Raw genomic sequence first — 22498 nt, 5'->3', positions numbered from 1 at the left:
GGGGGAAGATCAAAGTTTCTTTGTGAGCCTCTGATTCTTAAAAATTATCAGCCTAGAATCATCCACATGCCAAAGAGACACATTATGGGGTGGCAAATTTGCTCTGTTCCAATAGCTTGAACCTTGTAAGTACAACATGATTACATTTTCCTTTTTATACAGTTTTTTGTTGTCTCTGGAGTTAACTGCTTCAGTTTTGATTGTTCTTTCTAGCTGTAATTGGGTCATTTCCAAGTTGTGATAGAGCTGCAGATCTTCTGAGTACTTTTAAAAATATCGTGTGTTCTTCTCAGTTTCATCTTCTTGATGCCCTCACTTCTCCTCCAGTTTGAATGGATTACTTTAAAAGACTGTTGCACGCCTTTTGTCCTGGAACTCCCTTCATCTGTTAATAAATAACGGATTCCGTGTTTCTTTGATTTAATGTTGTCTTCTTTATTGCTTTATTCCTTTCTTTTCATGAATCACATTCTCCAGGAGACTTGTAAAAAAGAATGCATAGGAGATTATTTTTTAGAAATTATGCCCATTTGGGGGCTCCTGGGTGGCTCAGTCAGTTAAGTGTCTGGCTCTTGATTTGGCTCAGGTTATGATCTCAGGGTCGTGAGGTAGAGCCCACACTCATTTGGGGTCTGCACTGAGTGTGGAGCCTGCTTAAGATTTTCTTTCTCCCTCTCCCTCTGCCCCCTCCCACTTGCACACACACTCACACACCCTCTCTCTCTACCAACAACAACAACAAAAAAAAGCCCCATTTCAAAATTCCTTTATTTTACTCTAAAACTTCATTTACTGTAATACTTCATTGACTTGGTGTGGAATTTTATGTTGGATATAATTTCCCCATAGAATTTTTAGACATTCTGTCTTTATTTTCTGGCTGCTAGTATTGCAATTGAAAAATCTGATGCCATACTGGTTCTTGATCCTTTGGATAACATCTGTTTTTTTTCTCTAGAATTTTAAGATGTCTTTTTATTGTCCCGAGGTTTTACAAAGATGTTTCTTGGTGTGAGTCTTGTTGGCATTTGTTGGGCTGGATGCTTGTGGATCCTTTTAATCTAGAAAACTTAAAGGTTGGATCTTGAAACATTTGTTTTAGAGAACTATTTTATATAAATATTTATTCCATAAAAACCAAAAATTTACTTTCCCCACACCTCTCACTTACCTGCCAAGCACTTACCTGACTGGAGGAAAGCTGATTTTGTTTAAAAATTTAATTATGTAATATTTTATTCATATTATAAAAAAACTTTATGTAAGCTGTGATACACAATAATAAACAAATGACCTATGAACTGACCACACAACTTAAGAATGGGAACATTACCATCACTGTGCTCTTGGAACCATATGTCATTCTCCTACAGTCCAAAATTTTGTATTTCATTCACTTTACTTTTTAAAAGGTAGTTAATTATATATGTATGCGACACTAAACAAACTATTGTTTAGTTGTACTTGTTTGGGGATTTTATAAAATGATATTATAGTTTATGTAGTCTTCTATGACTTGCTTTTTATCCAAAAATAACATGCCTGAGGTTGATCCATGTTATTGCATATAGCTGTGGTTCATTTATATTAATCTTTTCCCATACTTAATTTGTGTGTTTTTTTGTTAGTCAAAGATTGGATCTCCTGTTCTATTCTTTATTTTTGTTTTGTTTTTCTTTCTTTTATTCTAATTTCTGGGAGATTTCCTTTTTTTTTTTTTTTTTAAGATTTTATTTATTTATTCGACAGAGATAGAGACAGCCAGCGAGAGAGGGAACACAAGCAGGGGGAGTGGGAGAGAAAGAGGCAGGCTCATAGCAGAGGAGCCTAATGTGGGGCTTGATCCCATAACACCGGGATCATGCCCTGAGCCGAAGGCAGACGCTTAACCGCTGTGCCACCCAGGCGCCTCTAGGAGATTTCCTTAAAACTTATTTCCCAATCCTTCTATTAAATATTTTTTCTATCTTTTTAATTTTTTTTCTTCTTCTGTGAATACTTTTTTTTTCATTACATTCTGTTCTTGTTTTATAGATTTTGTTTTCTTTTGTCTCTGAAAATATCTTTTGCTTCCTATATTGTTTCTGTTTCTTTGGAGTTTCTTTTTTTCTGGGCGTTTGTTTTAGTCTGTCTTCTTTGTTAGAGGCTTTTCTCAAAAGTTTAGTCATCCATGGCTTTCTCTTCTTATTTGAGAGAGGCATTAAAATGCTCTGGGAAGCTATCCTTTGTGAAGGCTTTTGTAGGTTGATGGTTTTTACCATGGAGTAATTAGGCAGATATCCATTTTATTGGAGACCCCTCCAGTTGTCAGCGTGTATAGATCTTTTCTTCAGTCCGGTTTTCCAGAGGAATTGTTCAAACTCTTGCCTTTTGGTGTACGTGGATGATGGCAATGGTAATAAGCCTGGCTGCATGTGTTCTGGAAGATGGGGAAGAGAACTGAAATTCTCATCTATCAGTTTAATCCTTCTGTCCTCAGAATGCTACCTCACCCCAGCCCTAGCTGCATCTAGATTCTCTCAGTCTGGAATCCTTCTAGTCCCTTGTTTCAGTTTCATCGGAAATTATACCTCTGGACTGATCAGGTGTGTGTTAGGAGAATGATCTACTGATCCAGCTGCTTATTATAAATACTTTTAATCAGTTCTTCTATTTTCAGGCCCAACTCTATGCCCTTGCTTTTAAAGGAGACCCTAATACTTGTGTAAGTCCTGACCTTTATGTAGTTTTAGCATAAGTTGGCTTGCTTCTTAGTGATTTCCTCACACCACCTACCACCCTGCCAAACACTGACCTGACCGGAGAAAAGCTGAAGGCTAAGTCATTTGTTACTGGACCATCCGTTTTTCACCTTACAAAATTTTATTGACATCTCTTACCTACTGCTGTGTCCTCTCTAGTTCTCTCTGCCTTTGTGGGTGTATGCATTTTATTATTTAATTTTAGTAGAAAGCCAAGGTAAATGTGTTCAGTCTTTCTTGTTTACTGCATTAATTCCCCTTTAAAGAGGCTTTTATTAGAATAGAAGTTTGAGAGACTTTGATATAGATATGCCCTCTAAAGTTTTCTTTGTCCCCAAAGTAGAAATCAAAACAAAACATTCATTTCTGAAATTAACAAAAGCCAAGATTTGGAAACAGCCTAACTGTCCATCAGTCTCTGAACGGATAAAAAAAAATGTGGTGTGTGTTAGTGTGTTTCATATATATGATATATAGAATATTAGCCATAGAAAATAATGAAATCTTGGCATTTGTACAATGCCCCTTGAGGGCATTATACTGAGTGAAATAAACCAGAGAAAGACAAATACTGCATGATCTCACTTATATGTACAATTGTAAAGAACAAAAAAGAACAAAGAAAACCCCACCAAAAAACCCGAACCTCATGGGTATAGAGAACAGATTGATGGTTCCTTGGGGTAGGGGGTGAGAGTAGGTAAAGGGGACCAAAATGTAGAAACTTCCATTTATTAAAATAAATTAGGGGGGTGTATTGTACAACATGGTGACTATAGTTAATAATACTGTATTGTGTATTTAAAAGTTGGTAAGAGTAGATCATAAAGTTCTTATAAGAAAAAAATTTTTATGGTAGCACATGTTTAACTAGACTTATTGTTGTGATCATTTTGTAATATATGCAAATATTGGATCATTATGGTGTATGCCTGAAACTAATATATGTGTCAGTTATACCTCATTTGAAAAAAAGAAAATGTGTAGTTTCTTTGTCTAATAAATCTACTTCTAGGAATTCCTAGACATGCTTGCACATATTTAAACTATATTTAGAAAAAATAGAGAGCCACTGTTGTGAAATATTAAAGACAAAGACTGCAATCCTTTTGTTTCTTCCTATTAGCCCGTAAAAGGACAGCATTTCTTTCTTTCTTTTTTCTTTTTTTTAAGATCTTATGTATTTATTTGAGAGAGAGAGCAAGAGCGAGAGTCTGAGTGCATATAGGGGGAAGGGACAGAGGGAGAGGGAGAAAGGGAATCTTAAACAGACTCCATGCTAAGTACAGGGCCTGATGCGGGGCTTGATCTCACAACACTGAGATCATGACCTGAGCTGAAATCAGGAGTTGGATGCTTAACTGCCACCCAGGTGCCTCTGGACAGCATTTCTATACCAAAATCACCTTTGTAGTTATCTTCTGTTTCAGATTCTCTTTATTGAATAGCTAAACATGAACTTCATTGGCCTAGAATGTTGTAGACAGAATAATATTTTTAAAATTTGATTTTAGGGGTGCCTGGGTGGCTCAGTCAATTAAGCGTATGCCTTCGGCTCAGGTCATGATCTCAGGGTCCTGGGATCGAGCCCTGCAGCGGGCTCCCTGCTCAGTATGCACATGCACGCACTCTCTCAAATAAATAATCTTTAAAAAATTTTTATTTTAGAAATTAAAACTTACTCTTATAAATTTTGATTTGGGTAAAGGAAATCTTGATTAAGTTTAACTGAACCCTGGATCTTATTAGGTCTTACACTTAAGAGTTACTTTGGACCATGTGACATTGTCAATATTTGAGCAGTTTGAGCTTACAAAAATGGTAATTTTGTGTAATTCAGCATAACAGAGTTAAAGGACCTTAACAGTTTAGTTAACAGACTCTTCTGTCCAATATAGAAATTCATTTTTTTAAAGATTTTGTTTGTTTGTTTTAAGATTTTATTTATTTATATGTCAGAGAGAGAGAGGAGCACAGTCAGGGGGAGCCACAGGCAGAGCAGGCAGAGGGAGAAGCAGGTTCCCCGCTGAGCAAGGAGCCCGGTGCAGGACTCCATCCCAGGACCCTGGGATCACGACCTGAGCCAAAGGCAGCTGCTTAACTGACTGAGCCACCCAGGTGCCCCTTGTTATTTATTTGAGAGAGAGAGCATGAGCGCTGGGAGGGGCAGAGAGGGAGAAGCAGACTCCCCGCTGAGCAGGGAACCCCACGAGGGGCTTGATCCCGATCATGACCTGAGCTGAAGGCAGACGCTTAACCAACTGAGCCACCTAGGTGCCCCTAGAAATTTGTTCTGTAGCGTTCTTGGAAACATTCCAGCAGGAGGAAAGGATGAAATAAAATGACAGCCTAATGCTCTGGAAGAGGGAGAGTTGAGGTCCTCGTTTAGTGTTAACTTCTAGGTTCTAGAGCTACATCAGAGTCCCTCTTATGTTCTAGAAATTCCACACTACTGAGGCCAGAGCTATAAATTCTGTGGAGTGCCAGTTTGATACACAACGCCTGTGGATGTGAACACTAACACACACTACCTAAAGACCTGGCTGCCATGCTATATATCTGTAGAGGATTTCAGTAAATATCAATATAGCTGGAATAGTATTGGTTAATTCTGTTTACTTTGTAAATAATTTGCCTCTATATTTCCTTAAATTAGTTAATAGTTGAGCTTTAAAATTATAATATGATGAGAGGTTAAAAACATTTTAGAAATAAACAACAACAATAGCAAAAAGGATGGAGGAGAGTTAATGGAGTCAAATTGTTGTTAAGGTCTTGTATTGTTTGGAATGTGGTTAAGGTAGACTATAGCAAGTTAGGAATGTGTACTATTATTTTCTGGGTAACCACTGAAAGAATAACACAAAAATGTATAACAAATAGAAGAAATAAAATGGAATGTTAAAACTAGTTGATTAATAGAAAAGAAGCAGGAAAAGAAGACTAAAGAACTCTTGAGATAAATTTAAAATAAATAGCAACATGGAACTAAAAAGACAGGAAAAGCTAATACCATGCAAATACTAACCAAAAGAAAGGTGATTAAGCTGTGTTAATATCAGATAACTTAGATATTAAGGCAAGAAGTATTACTAAAGATAAAGAATAACATTTCATTATGCTGAAGTGATTCTCTCAGTAGAAAGATATGATAATGCTAAACAACCTTCTCTTGTTGCTTGGTTTGCCAGACATTCGTACTGTTCTCATTTTTTACTGCTAGAGATGTTTCTTTAGTCTGTGAGGGAAGAGTTGTTCCTTTGTCTTTCTGACTGTGATACTGTCATATTCAACATACTCTGGGCATTGTAAACAATTGCATGGGGTACCACTTGAGAGAACAAAACCTCGGAATTGTAATTATTTCATTTAGTGTTGCAGTTACTTTTAATGTGATTATTCTTTTAAAAATGCCAACTATGAGCAATAAAATGTAAATGAAGACTAAAGAAACTGATTCTTTTTAAAAGAATTATTTTTTAACATTGTGTGATTATAAGTAATAAGGTAGTATAAAGAACAAACCAGAAAGGAGTAGTTGTCTGTCTATTTATAAGGATTCTTGACAATAGCCTTTTTTTTTTTTTTTTTTTTTTTTTTGGTACTGGGTATTTAAAGCTCTGCAGTGATGTGTTATTGTCAAAACTCTTCATTTCTATCTGGAGAGAATGTCCTATTATTTAGAGACGATCCCATTTTTCTGGAAAAAGACAGCTGTTGGTTGATTTACATGACTAAATGCAAGAAAAGAAGAGAGGAATGTTTAAGGAAACAAAAGTGCTGAATCAAGGGGCATACTTGGAAATAGATAGAAATATAATTAGTATCACTTTAAAAAAATTGTGGTAAACAAGACATAACATAAAATTTACAATTTAACTCTCTCTTAAGTGTACAATTTAGTAGTATTGAGTATATCCACATTGTTGGCAAACAGATCTCCAGACCTTTTTCACCTTGCAGATCTGAAACTCTACATCATTAAACACTCTCTTTCCCCCCTCTCCCCAGCCACTGTAACCACTATTTTACTTTCTGTTTCTTTCAATTTGATTAGATATCTCATATAAGTAGAATCATGTATTTTTAGTGTTTTTCTGACTGGTTTATTTCACCGAGCATGAAGTCCTCAAGGTTCCTCTACCTTGTAGCATGTGACAGGATATCATTCTTTTAAAGATTGAATAATATTCCTTTGATTTATAACCACATTCCTTATTTTTCATTCATCTTTTGATGGATATTTGGTTTGCTTCCACCTCTTAGCCACTGTAAATTGTGCCGCTATAAACAGAGGTGTGCAAATATCTCTTCAAGACCCTGCTTTCAGTTCTTCTGGGTATATACTCAGAAGTATGATTGCTGAATTATATGGTGCTTCTATTTTTTTTTAAAAGATTTTATTTATTTATTTGACAGAGATAGAGACAGCCGGTGAGAGAGGGAACACAAGCAGGGGGAGTGGGAGAGGAAGAAGCAGGCTCATAGCAGAGGAGCCTGATGTGGGGCTCGATCCCATAACACCAGGATCACGCCCTGAGCCGAAGGCAGAAGCTTAACCTCTGTGCCACCCAGGCGCCCCGATGCTTCTATTTTTAATTTTCTGAGGAACTGCCATACCATATTCTATTATTTTACTAGTAGCGCAGTTCTGCTATTTTCTGATCCAATCAGCAATGCACAGAGATTCCAATTTCTCCACATAGTAACACTTACATTCTGTTGTTTTGATAGTAAGGGTTCTAATGGGTATGAGGTGATACCCCATTGTGGTTTTGATTTGCATTTCTCTGATGATTACTGATTTTGAGCATCTTTTCATATGCTTATTGATCATTTATATATTATCTTTGGAGAAATATTTAAGTTCTTTGCCCTTTTTTTTAAAAGAATTGCTGTTTGTTGTTGAGTTGTAGGAGTTCTTACATATACTGGATATTAACTCCTTATTAAATACATGATTTGCAAACATTTTCTCTCATTCTGGAGATTTTCTTTTTGCTCTGTTGTTTCCCTTAGACAAAAGTTTTAAGTTTAATAAAGTTCCATTAGTGTCTTTTTGCTTTGTGTCCTTTGAGTTAAATTCTGTATATGGTATAAGATGAAGGTCTAATTTTATTCTCTTGCATGTGACCATCTAGTTTTCCCAGCAACATTTGTTGAAGAGACTGAGTTTAGCACCTGTGTTAAAAAATCATTTGACCATATACGTGAAGGTTTATTTCTGTATTCTCTATTCTGTCCTATTGATCTCTGTCTTATTTTAAAAGTTTGTTTGTTTGTTTATTTATTTGTCAGAGAGGGAGAGAGCATGTACGCACACAGGCAGGGGGAGTGGCAGGTGAAGGCTCTGATGGGGGACTCGATCCTAGGACCTCAGGATTTTAACCTGAGCCAAAGGCAGTTGCTTAACCGACTGAGCCACCCAGGCATCCCTGATCTTTGTCTTTATTCCAGTCCCATGTTGTTTGATTACTGCAGCTTTGTGAAGTGGTTTTTTTTTTGTTTTGTTTTGTTTTGTTTTGTTTTAAGATTTTATTTTTAAGTAATTTCTACTCTCAATGTGGGGCTTGAACTCAAAGTGCTGAGATCAAGAGTCACGTGCTATCCTGACTGAGCCAGCCAGGCACGCCTGTAAAGTGTTTTGAAATCAGGAAATATGAGTCCTCTATGTATCTTCTTCAAAACTGTTTTGGCTATTCAGAATCCTCTTGAGAGTCCATATGAATTTTAGGGTGGATTTTTCTGTTTCTGCAAAAAAACGCCACAGAGATATTGGTGGGGACTTTGTTGAGTCTGTAGATTGAGTAGAATGAACACCTTGACAATATTTAGTCTTCCAATCCTTGAATATAAGATATCTTTCCTTTTATTTGTGTCTTTTTAAGTTTCCTTCTGTAGTGTTTTGTAGTTTCCAGTGTATAAGTCTTTCTTTTTGTTTGGCTTATTCCTAAATATCTTATTCTTTTTGATGCTATTTTAAATGGAATTATTTTCTTAATTTCTTCAGATTATTCATGTTAGTTATAGAAACATTACTGATTTTTTTGCGTGGATTTTGTGTCCTCCAACTTTGCTGAATTCATTTGTTAGCATCTTTTTGTGTGAAATCGATAGGGTTTTCTATATATAAATTCATGTCATTGTGAACAGATAATTTTACTTTTCCCCTTTCCAATTTGGGTGCCTTTTATTCATTTTTTTTTTAATTGCTCTATCTAGGACTTCTAGTACTATGTGGAATAGAAATGGCAAGAACAGACATCCTTACTTTATTTCTGGTCTTAGAAAGTTTTCAGACTTTCACCATTGAGTATGATGTCGTCTGTGGGCTTTCTGTTAATGGCTTTTTTTATGTTGAGGTAGTTTCTTTCTAATCATAATTTTTGAGTGTTTTTATCATGAAAGTGGTCTTGAGTCTTGTCAGATGCTTTTTCTACATCGAGAGGATCATATGATTTTTTCCCTTCTTTCTGTTACTGTGGCATATTACATTAATCACATTTCATATGTTGAAATATCTTGGCATTCCCGAAATAAATCCCTCTTGGTCGTAGTGTAAAATCCTTTTAATGTGCTGTTGAATTCACTTTGCTATTATTTTGCCGAGGAATTTTACATTGATACTCATTAGGAATATTGGTGTGTAGTTTTTCTGTAGTGTCTTTGGCTTTGGGAGAAGGATTATTCTGACCTTATAGAATGAACTTGAAAGTGTTCCCTCCTTTTAAACTTTTTTGAAGAGTTTTTGGAGGATTCATGGTAATTTTTCTTTAAGGTTTGATAGACTGCTCCATTGATGCCATCTGGTTGATCCTGGGCGTTTCTTCCTTGAGACCTTTTTGATTAATGATTCGTTCGTTCTCTTTTCCTGTTACTGATCTGTTAAGATTTTCTATTTCTTCTTCTTCTTCTTTTTTTAAGGATTTTATTTATTTATTTGAGAGAGAAAGAGCAAGAGACAAAGCATGAGCAGAGGGGGAAGGGCAGAGGGGAGAGGCTGACTCCCCACTGAGCAGGGAGCCCAATGCGGGGCTCGATCCCAGGAACCTGAATCATGACCTGAGCTGAAGGCAGACGCTTAACTGACTGAGCCACGCAGGTGTCCCAAGTATTTCTTCACAATTCAGTCTTGGTTATATTGTGTATTTCTAGGAATTTATGCATTTTTTTCCTAAGTTAACCATTGAGTTGGCTTACCAGTTGTTCATGGTATTCTCTTATAATCCTTTTTATTATGTGGATTTGGTTGTAATGTCCCTGCTTTCATTTCTGACTTTAGTTTTCTCCTGCTCACCCATCCACATGCTGGCTCTCATGCTTTGCATAGTCTAGCTAAAGCTTTGTTAACTTTGTTAATCCTGTTAAAAAAGCAACTCTTTAGTTTCATTGATCTTTTTCTTTTGTTCTATTTTCTATTACTGCTCTAATCTTTATCATTTCTTTCCAGCTTTGGATTTAGTTTTTCTTGTTTTGTCAGGTGTACATTTAGGTTGTTGATTTAAGATCTTTCTTTTTTAACGTATTCATTTACTGCTGCAATGGTTTCTCTGAGCATTGCTTTTGCTGTACTTCGTAAGTTTTGATAAGTTGTATTTTCATTTCCATTTGTCTTTAGGCATTTCTAATTTACCTTGTGACTTCTTCTTTGAGCCACTGGTTGTTTAAGAGTATGTTGTTTAATTTCCGCACAACTGTACATTTTCTGGTTTTCCTTGCATTTCATTTCATTGTGACCAGAAAAGATAATGTTGTATGATTTCAAAATTTTTCAGCTTGTTAAGACTTGTGTTCTATGGGGCGCCTGGGTGGCACAGCGGTTAAGCTTCTGCCTTCGGCTCAGGGCGTGATCCCGGCGTTATGGGATCGAGCCCCACATCAGGCTCCTCTGCTATGAGCCTGCTTCTTCCTCTCCCACTCCCCCTGCTTGTGTTCCCTCTCTCGCTGGCTGTCTCTATCTCTGTCAAATAAATAAATAAAATCTTTAAAAAAAAAAAAAAGACTTGTGTTCTAATCTGTGGTCTGTCTTGGAGAATATTCCATGTGCACTTGAGAAGAATATATATTCTGCTGTTGTTGGGTGTAAGTGTTCTAAGTCTTTTAATTCTAATTAGTCTATAGTGTTATTAAAGTCATCTGTTTTTTTATTGATCTTCTCTCTCATTGTTCTGTCCATTTTTGGAAGTGGAGTATTGAAATCTCCTATTGTGTTGCTGGCAATTTTCCTTTCAATTCTTTCAGTTTGCTTTATATATTTAGGAGCTCTGAGGTTTGGTGCATAAATATTTATAATTGTTGGATTTCTCTTGGTGATCTGACCTTTATCATTATATCCTTCTTCGTCTCTTGTTACAGATTTTGATTTGAAATCTGTTTTGTCTGGTATTCATATAACCATTTCTGTCTTTTGGTTACTTACCACTTTTATGTACTGTCTTTTTCCATCCTTTCACTTGTAGCCTATATATGTTCTTAGCTCTAAATTGAGTTGCTTGTAGACAGCATATAGTTAGATCCTGTGGTTTTAATCCATTCAGATCTTTGATTGAGGTGCTTAATCCCATTTGCATCTTTTAAGAAGATTTATTTATTTTTATAGGGAGGGGGAGAGAGAGCACACACAAGCAGGGGGAGCTGCAGAAGGAGAGGGAGAGGGGAACCAGGCTCCCCACTGAGAAGGGAGTTCAAAGGATCATCACCTGAGCCAAAGGCAGACACTTAACTGACTGAGCCACCTAGGTACCCCAAAAGATTTATTTTTTGGGGGGGCAGTTCCACGTTTATAGCAAATTTCAGCATGTTCCTATACTCCTACACATGCATAGCCTCCTCCATTATTAACATCCCCCACTACATCTGTTACACTTGATGAACTTACATTGAGACATCATAATCACCCAAAGCCCGTTTTATGCATTACAGTTCATTCTTGGTGTTTGTGGGTTTGGACAAATGTATAATGACATGTGTCCACTATTAAAGTTAATCAGTATTTTGCTGTTTTTTTGTTGTCTTCATAGTTTTGCCTTTTCCAGCATGTCTATAGTTGGAAATTGTACAATATGCAGTTTTTCAGATTGTCCTCTTTTACTTAGTAATATGCATTTAAGGTTTCTCCATGTGTCTTCATGGCTTGGTAGCTTATTTCTTTTCATCACTGAATAATATTCCATTGTTTGGATATAGCACATTTTACCCATTCACCTGATGAAGGACGTCTGAGTTGCTTCTAAGTTTGGGCAGTTATGAATAAAGTTATAATAAAGTTACGAATAAAGCTGCTGTATACATACACCTGTGTTCAGGTTTTGTGTAGATGCATTTATATATGAAGTAATTACTGATAGGGAAGGACTTGCTATTGTTTTGTTAATGGTTTTCTATATATCTTACAGCTTTTTTTTTTTTGTTCTCTCCTTTCCTTTTTCACTATTTTCCTTTGTGTTTTATTTTTTATATAGTACAATCCCAATAATAGTTCAACATTAGAGTTTGTGTAATCTTTTATATTGGAATAAAGAAATAAGGTAATAGAACAGTTACATATCTATCCTATCAGACAAGATTATGGTTTCTTTTAAGGTTTTCAGAGCATTCCATAAATATTTATTAAGTGTCTACTCTGTTTAAGATACTATACAATTGGCATACAGAAAGTATAAGATGTAATCCTATGCTTAATGCTTAAAAAACTAAGTAACAGTACAGGACCTGAATAGCAAATACAGAAGTACAAGAACTATCACTATGAGTTACACAAAAGCAGAAATGACAGTGAACTGAAGTGGACAGGGTTGGCTTCTGAAGAAAATGAGTTCGGGCTGGACCTTGAATGGGTTGGGTCATATCTTAGTATCTGTTCTGGAGGGAAAATATCATATGTCCAAAAGTAGGCATGTACCAGGGCAGTATTGTTTATACTAGCAGAAACGAGAAATAATTTAAATTGTCATCAAGAAAAATAAACTAAATAAAACACTAAACTAAATAAACTGTTCTGTCTGTACTATGGGATATTATGTAGCAATAGTAGAGATCCATATATTCTGACAAAATTTTCTAAGTAAATTCTTGAATTCTTAAAACTGGTATCTTAGTTTGTTTAGGCCACTATGACAAAATACCAGACCGGATAGTTGATAAACAATAGAATTTTATTTCTCACCGTTCTGGAGGCTGGAAGTCTGAGATCAGCCCGCATGGCATGAGGGCCCTCTCCCAGGTTGTAGACTTTTTGTTGTGTCCTCACATGTTGCAAGGGGCTAGGAAGCTCTGTGGGATCTGTTTTACAAGAGCACTAATCCAACCTGATGAGTGTAGTACCTCCCAGAGTTCCCACCTCTTAATATCACATTGGACTTTCGCATTTCAACATAGGAATTTTGGGAGGGCACAAACATTCAGACCATAGCAAGGGGAGTTTTAATTAATATGTATATTATGATATTAGTTGGGTTAAGAAACAAACCAAGCTAACCTGAAGATAATATTGCATACTTTTATAGGTAAATAGTATAAAAGTTCATTGTAAAGGAAGGATAAACTGATAACAGTGGTTACAACAATTAAGCATTCATACATTACTTACATAATTTAAGAACAAGAAGAATCCCAGATGAAAATCCATCAAAACACTGGTAGTAGTTACTTCTGTATGGTGATATTTTGAACAAAGTTTCTTTCTTTCTTTCTTTCTTTCTTTCTTTCTTTCTTTCTTTCTTTCTTTCTTTTTCTTTCTTTCTTTTTAAAGATTTTATTTATTTGACAGAGATAGCGAGAGAGGGAACACAAGCAGGGGGAGTGGTAGAGGGAGAAGCAGGCTTCCCGCTGAGCAGGGAGCCCAACGCGGGGCTTGATCCCCATGACCTGAGCCAAAGGCAGACGCTTAACCGACTGAGCCACCCAGGTGCCCCTGAACAAAGTTTCTTATTCTTTATATTTTACTGTATTTTCTGAATTTTCATAGGAAATTTTTTATTGGAAAAGACTAAATTATAAAGAGTATTTCATAAATGGGAAATAAATAATTGACAAATGGTTAATAAAATTAATTCCACAAAAGTGGAATAGAAGAGTAAGTAGAATTTAATTAGGTGGAAATACCAGGGAGTTTGGGAGTATGGGAGATGGTTGATGGAGAGAGAAGGAACCCCAGAATGTCTTAGAAACTTTGGAAGTTGTATAGAGCCATTGAACACTGCCTTATATTTTTAAGCCATTTATTCAATAAATATTGAAGGAGCTAGTAGATGCCAGAATACCCCTATGAGCATGTTAGGGTCCCTGTCCCTGAGAAACTTTTGTTTTGATGAGGGGGATGAAGATGAAACAGATTACAATAAAGCAGGCCCCCTTATCTGTGGTTTTGCTTTTTACTGCAGCCCAAAAGGAGATAATTCTCCAGATGTATGGTCAGAAGGTCAGTAGTAGCTTTTTCTTTTTTCTTTTTTTAAGACTTATTTATTTGAGAGAGAGAGAGCACACAAGTGGGGGGAGGGGGAGAAGGAGAGAGAATCTCAAGCCATCTCCCTGCTGAGCTGGTGCCCAACAGGGGGCTTGATGGGGCGCCTGGGTGGCTCAGCCATTACGCATCTGCCTTTGGCTCAGGGCGTGATCCCGGCGTTCTGGGATTAAGCCCCACATCAGGCTTCTCCACTGGGAGCCTGCTTCTTCCTCTCCCACTCCCCCTGCTTGTGTTCCCTCTCTTGCTGGCTGTCTCTCTCTCTGTCACATAAATAAATAAAATCTTAAACAAAACAAAACAAACGAAAAACAAGGGGCTTGATCTCACGACCCTGAGATTATGACCTGAGCCTGAATCAAGAGTCTGACACTTAAACTGACTGAGCCACCCAGGTGCCCCAAGGTCAGTAGTAGCTTAACGGTATGTCACAATGCCTACATCATTCACCTCCCTTCATCTCGTGTAGGCATTTTATCATCTCAAATCATCACAAAAGGAAGGGTGAGTACAGTACAATAAGATATTTTGAAAGAGAACACATTCACATAACTTTTAATTACAGTATATGGTTGTAATGTTCTATTTTATACTGGTTATTGTTAATTTCTAACTGCCTAATTTATAAATTTTATTAATCGGGAATTTTGGCACCTACTAATAAGTAGGTATGTCTAGGAAAACACATTGCATATATAGGGTTCAGTACTATCCACAGTTTTAGGCATCCATTAGGGGTCTTGGAAGTATCCTCCTCAGTTAAGGGGGGGGCTGCTATACAGTGTAGTAAGGAAGGTAAGGTGGAGAAAAGGGTTGGTGAGGGTTGACAGAGAAGGCTTTCCTAAAGGTACAGACGTCTAAGCTGAAATTTGGAGTTAAGTGTAAAGTAGTGTGAGATGTCTGGAGAGGGAAAGCAGGGACCAGCACCTGGAACACCTTGTAAACTGTTTTAAGGACTTGTTTTTGTTGTGTTTAATTATTCCATATTTATAATCTTACTGAATGTTCTTTACAACATAGTAAATAGTAGTCTGGTTAGTTGTTTGGCACTTGGTAAGCACATAGTAAACTTTCTTCCTCTCCCTCCTCTAGCTTTTCTTCTTTCCCTCTTCCTTGTATGCATTTACAGCAGGTGATGCGTGGCATGAATTTTTTGGAGGAAATAAATGCAAATCCTTAAATATTGCTGATATAAAAAGGGGGCAACCTTAACTTAGCATATTTGAAAGAGCCATGCCTAGTTCACTAAAATAAAAATGTTGTTTGATGTGGTTGACTGCTCTTTAAATCAGCTATCACAATGAGTTAGTTAATGGAATTGAGTACAAGAGGTATTCAAATTTTTTGATAATCAGCATCTTTTAACTTTTTACTACTTAGTAAAATGTACTACCTTCAGGGTTAATTATGTTGACAGTGGCTTAGACCTTTATAAATAACTACACGTTACTTAATCTGTTCTATGTAGATAAAATATGGTATCTGTATTGTTACTGTTATGGGATTGCCAAGTGAAATTTGTTTTTGCACGTTAGAAATCTCATATAATTTTAAGGGGCCTATTGCCAGAGGGAGTCCGAAGCTGACAGCATTATTTATTAAATTTTTTGAAAGTAGATTTCCTTCTTCCTTGTTTTAAAGGCAGACAGTAACTACAAGAGTCATAACTTCTATAAAGAGAGAACCTATAACATTATTATTTGTTAATGTTGGGCTATTCCCATTTGGGCAGTTTATAGAAAAATGGTAAACCAATGTGCAATTAAGAAAGGAGGAATAACTGAATTTTGTTACAATCCACATTCCCATTCCACAAACAAAAAACATTTTGAACACTACAGGCTAACAACATATTGCCTTGTTGCTGTGAAAAACGAAGTTTTACTTAACACTTGAATCACACCTCTGCGTCCTTAACTTGTATTTTTTCTGCTGCATGGACTGCCCTTCCCCTTTTTTGTCCATTTGCAAAATACCTCTCCAACCTTAAAGACTCTGGGTTTGAAACTTTTTTTGTCCCATAAAAGTTCATCACTCCTTTTGTCATTACTGTCCCTGCTATTATAGCACTTGCCACATTAATGACAATTGTTTAAGTTTTCTATTTCCTTACTAGATTGTGACCTCCTTAAAAGTAAAGGGTGTCATAAATACTTGTTTAGTGCGTGAATGAAAGGGGGATTTTCTGAAATGACATGGCGTTGTTTAATGAAAGCCTATTAAATTTTTAGGCTTAGGTTTATTGACTGGTAGCTAGCTGGCTCTATTACTTCTGGCTCCTTTTACTTCTGGGTTATCACAGGACTCTGGTTAAAACCCACAATGAAGTTTGAACAATATGATTTATTTAATATAATGGTGTTATAAGAGTTCTTCTGTTGTGCCAAGCTTCAAGGAGACTCACTCAAAGTGTAAAGGTTCACATTTTAAAAAATAGAATAATTATTCAGTTTCAGAAGAACTTTATTGCATGAGTATCTTAATTAGTGTTTGTTTTTGGTGCATTTTAAATTATTAAAAATAAGTGGAAGTGTGATGTAATGGAACAGCAATGTAGTGAAATTTGTATTTGGGGTTCCAGTTCTGACTCTAATACCAACTCCATGATTTAGGGGCAAGTTTGAAAACCTTTGAACTTCAGTTTACTTCTCTGTAAAACTGTAGTTTGTATTACATGATATTCAGTAGTATACAACTTTAATATCAATTTATTTTAAAATGTGTTCATATACAATTTTAAGAATGAAGTTGGTGCAGAGAGGGGACAGAGAAGTGTTTCAAATATAGAAACCAGCTAAATTGGGATGATTATTTAAGTTTCATAAATATTTACCCAAGGTATTTTTATGTTTCTGTTGTTGTTGTTTTGGACTTTTTTTTTTAAAGATTTTTTTTTTTTAATTCAGTTAGCCAACTTATAGTACATCATTAGTTTCAGATGTAGTGTTCAGTAGTTTATAGGTTGTGTATAACACTCAGTGCTCATCACATCACGTGCACTCCTTAATGCCCATCACCCAATTACCCAATCCCCCCCACTTCCCCTCCAGTAACCCTCATTTTTAAAAGATTTATTTATTTTAGAGAGGTGGGGGGAGGGGCAAAAGGAGAGGGAGAGAGAATCTAAGCAGACTTCATATTGAATGCTGAGCCTGACACAGGGCTTGATCTTAAAACCTTGAGATCACCACCTGAGCTGAAACCAAGAGCCACCTGCTTAACTGACTGTGCCACCCAGGCTACCCTGTTTTTGGACTTTTTAAGTGATAAAGTAAATCAGAAAGCAGTATAGTCCTAGTTAATCATACATACATATGTTTATACATAGGTGGGGCAATGTATAAGTACTAATGTTATCCCTAGTGTGGGGTTATATATGATGGATAAAATGAGAATAAAATATTTATCTTTGTTTTTCTACAAAGATAGTAAAAACTAAAGCAAATAAAATGCCATTTCCTAAAGATTATTTGTGGCTTTGGAAGCAGATTATTATTTGACAAACAAGTAAGGAAAAGTATGGGGAGCTGGGGCCAACATGTCAAAGGCAGACTTTTTTTCTGGTTCCTAAATCTACTAACTCTTACCTACGGTGGAAAGCAGAAGACAGGATTGCTTAGTGATTGATGTTCATCTCTTTTTTAGTTATGATGGGAACAAGAGGTTTTTTGTTTGTTTTCACTTTTGTTTTGTTTTGTATTTTGAGAGACAGAACGTGAGTGAGCCAGGTGGAGGGGCAGAGGGATAAAGAGGGAGGGATAGAGAGAATCTCAAGCAGGCTCCATACTCAGAGACCGACCCAGGGCTTGATGTCACAACCCTGACGTCATGACTTGAGCCAAAATCAAGAGTCGGGTGCTTAACTATTGAGCCACCCAGGTACCCCAAGGGAACTTAACGAAGTTCTTAAAATGGGGTGTGTGGACAAGCTTTAGGGGAATCCATTGACCATTTGGAATTGTGTCGAAAGCACCGTGTATGTCTATTCATGAATTTTATGTCTGTCACTCCAGTGACTGAGTTCATAGCTTTTAACAGATCCCTAAAGAATGTGTGATCTAAAGATTAAGAACCCCATGGACAGTTCCTGTCTTTCTATATAGAGTAAGGGGGTTGTGGATTTTCAATCACAGATTACTGAAGGACATTGTTTATTCAGGTCTTGGAGTAATAACAGAATGATTGCAGAGCTGTTGATTTTTCTCTAGGTTATACATTTCTGTCTTTCTAGCTATTCTTTTGTAATCTTTGATCTTGGTCTACTATTTTCATCCTTTGCTGCCAGACACCTCAAAATAGATCATATTCAGAGATTCTAATTCTTCCCCTAACGGCTATGTTTATTGAAGATCTTTTCAGTTTTTTGTTGTCTAATCAAGGATTGGATCGCAATCATAACTCAAATGATTTTTAACAGGTCTTGTTGCATTTGAACAATTAGAGGTTTATCTTTAGGTTTATCTTTATTTTAATAGGCAAAAAATGAGTAAGTTCCTCCTAGAATGAAGACACCATTCTCTTAATCCATGAGTCTTTTTGTGTATCTGGGACTTTGACGATTTATATCCTGTTCAATTCATGATTGATTTTTTTTGTGTACCTAGGTGTGTAGACTTTTGACAGTTTTTTCTAATTCCTTTTCCTCTTTCCTTTCTTTGGGAGGTGCGGGTTAGAAAGAATCTTGCAGTTCTTTGCAATCTAGCAATTATCTGGGATTCTAGTTGATTATATCAGAAACACTTCATGTTTATATTTAAAACAGTATGTCTTTCTGTAAGGAACTTTATTTCCACACCAGCATCTCATTAGGTCTTCCTTCATTCCCAGGAGATTCAGTTTTATTCTGTGTAGGAAAAAGATGGAAGTACTGGTACTCGTACCCTTGAAAAACAAAACAAAACAGAAAACACACAGAACTCCGGTTCTCTGTCAGCCTATCTTCCACTTGAACTTAAGATACAATCAGTTTAAGTATTAGGTTACATTGCATATTCTGAACCTTAGATATGAGGGAGCCTTTACTTTCAGTCATAGTTGTTGATTTAAGTTTTCTTAGCTTTGGAATTTCACAGATAGTTTAAGTATGTTCAACCGTTTTCCATTTAAGATTTTTGGAATAAAATTTATATATGTATATTTTGGTTAGAGTGATTCGTTTTGGAGCTGTGGCATCCTGTTACTTGTTTGACATCTGTTGTACTCTTCCTAAGGTATTGTGAAATATGTGTGTGATATTTTAGGTGAAGTTTTTAAAATTGTGCATCATGTTTGGTGATAAATGGAAACTGGAGTGTGTGATAAGAGCATAGTTGAGAATAACTATAAAAGATCTGTCTTTTCTTTCTTTTTTTTTTTTTTTAAAGATTTATTTATTTGACAGAGAGAGACAGCCAGCGAGAGAGGGAACACAAGAAGGGGGAGTGGGAGAGGAAGAAGCAGGCTCCCAGCAGGACAGGGAGCCTGATGCGGGGCTCCATCCCAGGACTCTGGGATCATGCCCTGAGCTGAAGGCAGACACTTAACAACTGAGCCACCCAGGCGCCCCAAGATCTGTCTTTTCAAATTCATTTTTCACTTTTCTCTCCCAAAGAAAAAAATTAGTAACACTATGGTTTCCTCATGATAATACTGATGTTTTAGAGAGACTATTCCTGCTTTACTTATCTGAAGAATTGGAGTATTAATACATATTTCACAGGGGTGTTTAAGAAATCAATAGGAAAGTAGATGTGAAATGCCTAACACAGGGACTGCACATAGTAGGTTCATTCTAACAAAGGCTATATGTAACATAAGCATAATCATGCTTACAGGGAATAGAGAATCACTAGAGCAAGGAAAATTAATATGTGCCAAAAGTTCTGCCCTGGTCAGTTTTTAAAATCATTTAGGAGTAATGAACAATTCAGAGAGGAGCGTGAAGAGTGGAAATTTCACTAAAATGAAGCGTTGTCCTTACACGGGTTGTCTGGCAGCAGAATCGAATAAATAGAAAGAGACTGGCAAACGATAGCAAAATATTTTTTATCTTTGCAACTGTCCTCAAGATTGTCATTTTCATACCTCTTTACCTTCATTAATTCACTCTGAGCTGTTTCTTTTGTTTGTTATGTGTGTAGATTTTTAAAAATTACATCGGTCTAATGAGAGAAGTCAGTCAGCTCAGGAGACAGCCTTAGTTTAACTTGTAGGGAAGTTGAAGTCACGCTGTAAAGAAGTTGAAGTCACCCACGAAGTATGCCTCCCTGCACCTGACATTCCTTCCTGAGGCGGGACTCCTCCCTGTGAATAAGAGGAAAGGCTTGGCCAATTACCTTAGACAAAGCCGGACAGCTGCCGAGCCCAGCTGGGAGGAGTCTCCTCGGAGCCGAGCTGGTATGGTCAGGGGCTTTTTACCACCGCCTTTTATTCACACCGTTTTATCCAGCAGATTACCTGAGGTGGAGGTTGAGAAGGGGATGTCGCTCTTTGCAGGGACCTCCTCCACTGGGAGGGCTTTAGGATGAGAAGAATTACAGTTGCCAGGTTTCTGCTTGAGGCTGATGCTTTCTTACCCCGGTGCGCCACTCCTCGCCCCACACAGACCAGAACATCAGGTTCAGCCCCCCGGAGTCTCAGGTGGCACCAGAGCGGCATCCTGGGCTGAGGATTTGGTGGAAAGAGAAGGGGTGGTCCTTCTGTCTGGACCCCTCACGGCTGACTCACAGGAAGTGCTAACCGAGCTTGGCACTGGGCGAAGCAGCTCCAGGATTCTGCCCCTCCCTGCCGTGGGTCCGCCCGCCCTCTCCGACGTAGGCTTTGCAGTATCTCCCGATGAAACAATGAAGTGGTTCCAAGTTTGCTAGGACTCCCTGGGAAATTCTTTGGACTTCTGTGATAGTCTTCAAAATGTTTTGCCACCGACTTTTCCAAGAAGCTGTTTTTTAAAAAAACAAAAAACACTTCCCTTCGTGGATTGCTTTGTCTGAAGATTACTCAGGGTGACCATGGTTCAACGCTTTAGCCTCAGGAGGCAGCTATCCAAGGTGGGTAGCTTGGGTAGCTTTGTGTGTTTGTTTAGGGGAAACTCTCACTAGATTCAGCATGGTTTCCTTTTTCTCTAGAACTGTTCTGTCAAGCCTGCCTTCCTCCAGAGCTAAGGAGGGGCTGGGGGAGGAAGCGCTGCCTTTTGTTCTTTCCTCTGACAGACACAAAGGTTTCAGGCTGACTGCACTGGCAACTCCAGATTTTGTTACCCTAAAACCAAAGCTGTCATCTGTGAATTTGGAGAAAGTTATAGTTTGCTTCTGAAATACAGTTTCCAAGGGGGGTATGTGTGAAAGAGAATAGTGGGTAAAAAGTGCATTTTTAATTAGCAGTTAATCTAGCAGCTTGTTGACCAAGATGAGAAAGCCTTATTGGCCTGTGGAATCAGTGCTTTTGTACAAAATTTAGTATTAAACTGGAGAAAACTTCCATAAAATAGTCCAATAAGCAAGACCTGCATAAAAATGTTAAAATGAGTGATTGTGTTAGGAAATTTGCATAGTTAATGAAGGAGTGAGTGAAAAGCATTAACCAGAAGGCTCACAAATCAGTTTTTTGCAGAGTTCTGCTTGAAAAGCAGGTTCCATTTGTGAAGTTTTGAGGGAAAGTTTCTTTTAACCTAAGAAATTCAAACTTAAAAAAAAAAAAAAAAGCAAAGCTCTTCTGGAAGAGGGGCTGCCGATTTTCTGAATTAGCCCCGCCATGGCCATCCCTCTCTTGACCCAGTTGTTGAGCTCTCTATTTAGCTGGTGCAGGAACTAGTTTGGAAAGAGGTGTGTGAGTTGAGCTTTATTTCAAAAATTATGCTGTTCCTTAAAAAGCCTAATCTAAAAAGGTCGTAGTTTGCGGCTGAATTGTGTCACAGTTCATTCCCTGCAGGCAGAAACTTAAACAAATAGTAAATCAGTAGGCCTTCTTCACCTTCTTGGTTGTTAGTCAGAATTGTTAAATCCTGAAATGTGTTATAATCTTAAGGGAAAACCTTTTAGTTCCTCACAGGTGATGTCAGTGTAGAATGTGTGCACTCAGGCAAAAATGAGCAAAGAAAGCTCTTGTGTCCATCTACATGTCAGATTTCATCTCTTGGATCACCAAACCTAACAGGGATTTTTTAACAGTAGTAAAATAAATTTCCCTTGCTTCTCTTCCCCCATTTCTAGCTATGTGTGTTGGGGGTAGTGGGCCAAGAAGCCCCCAAATTTCTTCTAAGCAATTTAAAAAGAATCGTTTTTTTTTCTCTTTGAACAATGTTTGGTTTATATATTTCCAG

At 37.2% G+C, this 22498-nt stretch overlaps 1 protein-coding gene and 1 long non-coding RNA gene across 7 annotated transcripts in view; one reads left to right on the top strand and one right to left on the bottom strand.

Moving 5' to 3' along the window:
- TMCC1 (transmembrane and coiled-coil domain family 1) overlaps nt 1–22498 on the top strand; it is a 239531-nt gene that overhangs the window by 90974 nt on the left and 126059 nt on the right. Inside the window, exon 1 of one of the 6 annotated variants that reach the window (XM_034658810.1) lies at nt 20465–21227. The exons of the other annotated variants lie outside the window; for them this stretch is intronic. Within the exon in view, the coding sequence (XP_034514701.1) occupies nt 21189–21227 (39 nt within the window). The 5' untranslated portion in view covers nt 20465–21188. Of the gene's footprint in view, nt 1–20464; nt 21228–22498 lie in introns of those variants that run through there. 6 annotated transcript variants of the gene reach the window in all.
- LOC117801932 lies at nt 20208–20779 on the bottom strand. Its single transcript, XR_004624776.1, has 2 exons — nt 20638–20779; nt 20208–20484 (listed from the first exon to the last, which is right to left on the bottom strand). It is a non-coding gene; the product is annotated as an uncharacterized LOC117801932 (long non-coding RNA).

This window comes from Ailuropoda melanoleuca, chromosome 4 (assembly GCF_002007445.2).
Source record: "Ailuropoda melanoleuca isolate Jingjing chromosome 4, ASM200744v2, whole genome shotgun sequence".
In the NCBI taxonomy this organism is placed as follows: Eukaryota; Metazoa; Chordata; class Mammalia; order Carnivora; family Ursidae; genus Ailuropoda; species Ailuropoda melanoleuca.
This window is presented reverse-complemented; position numbering and strand designations above follow the sequence as displayed.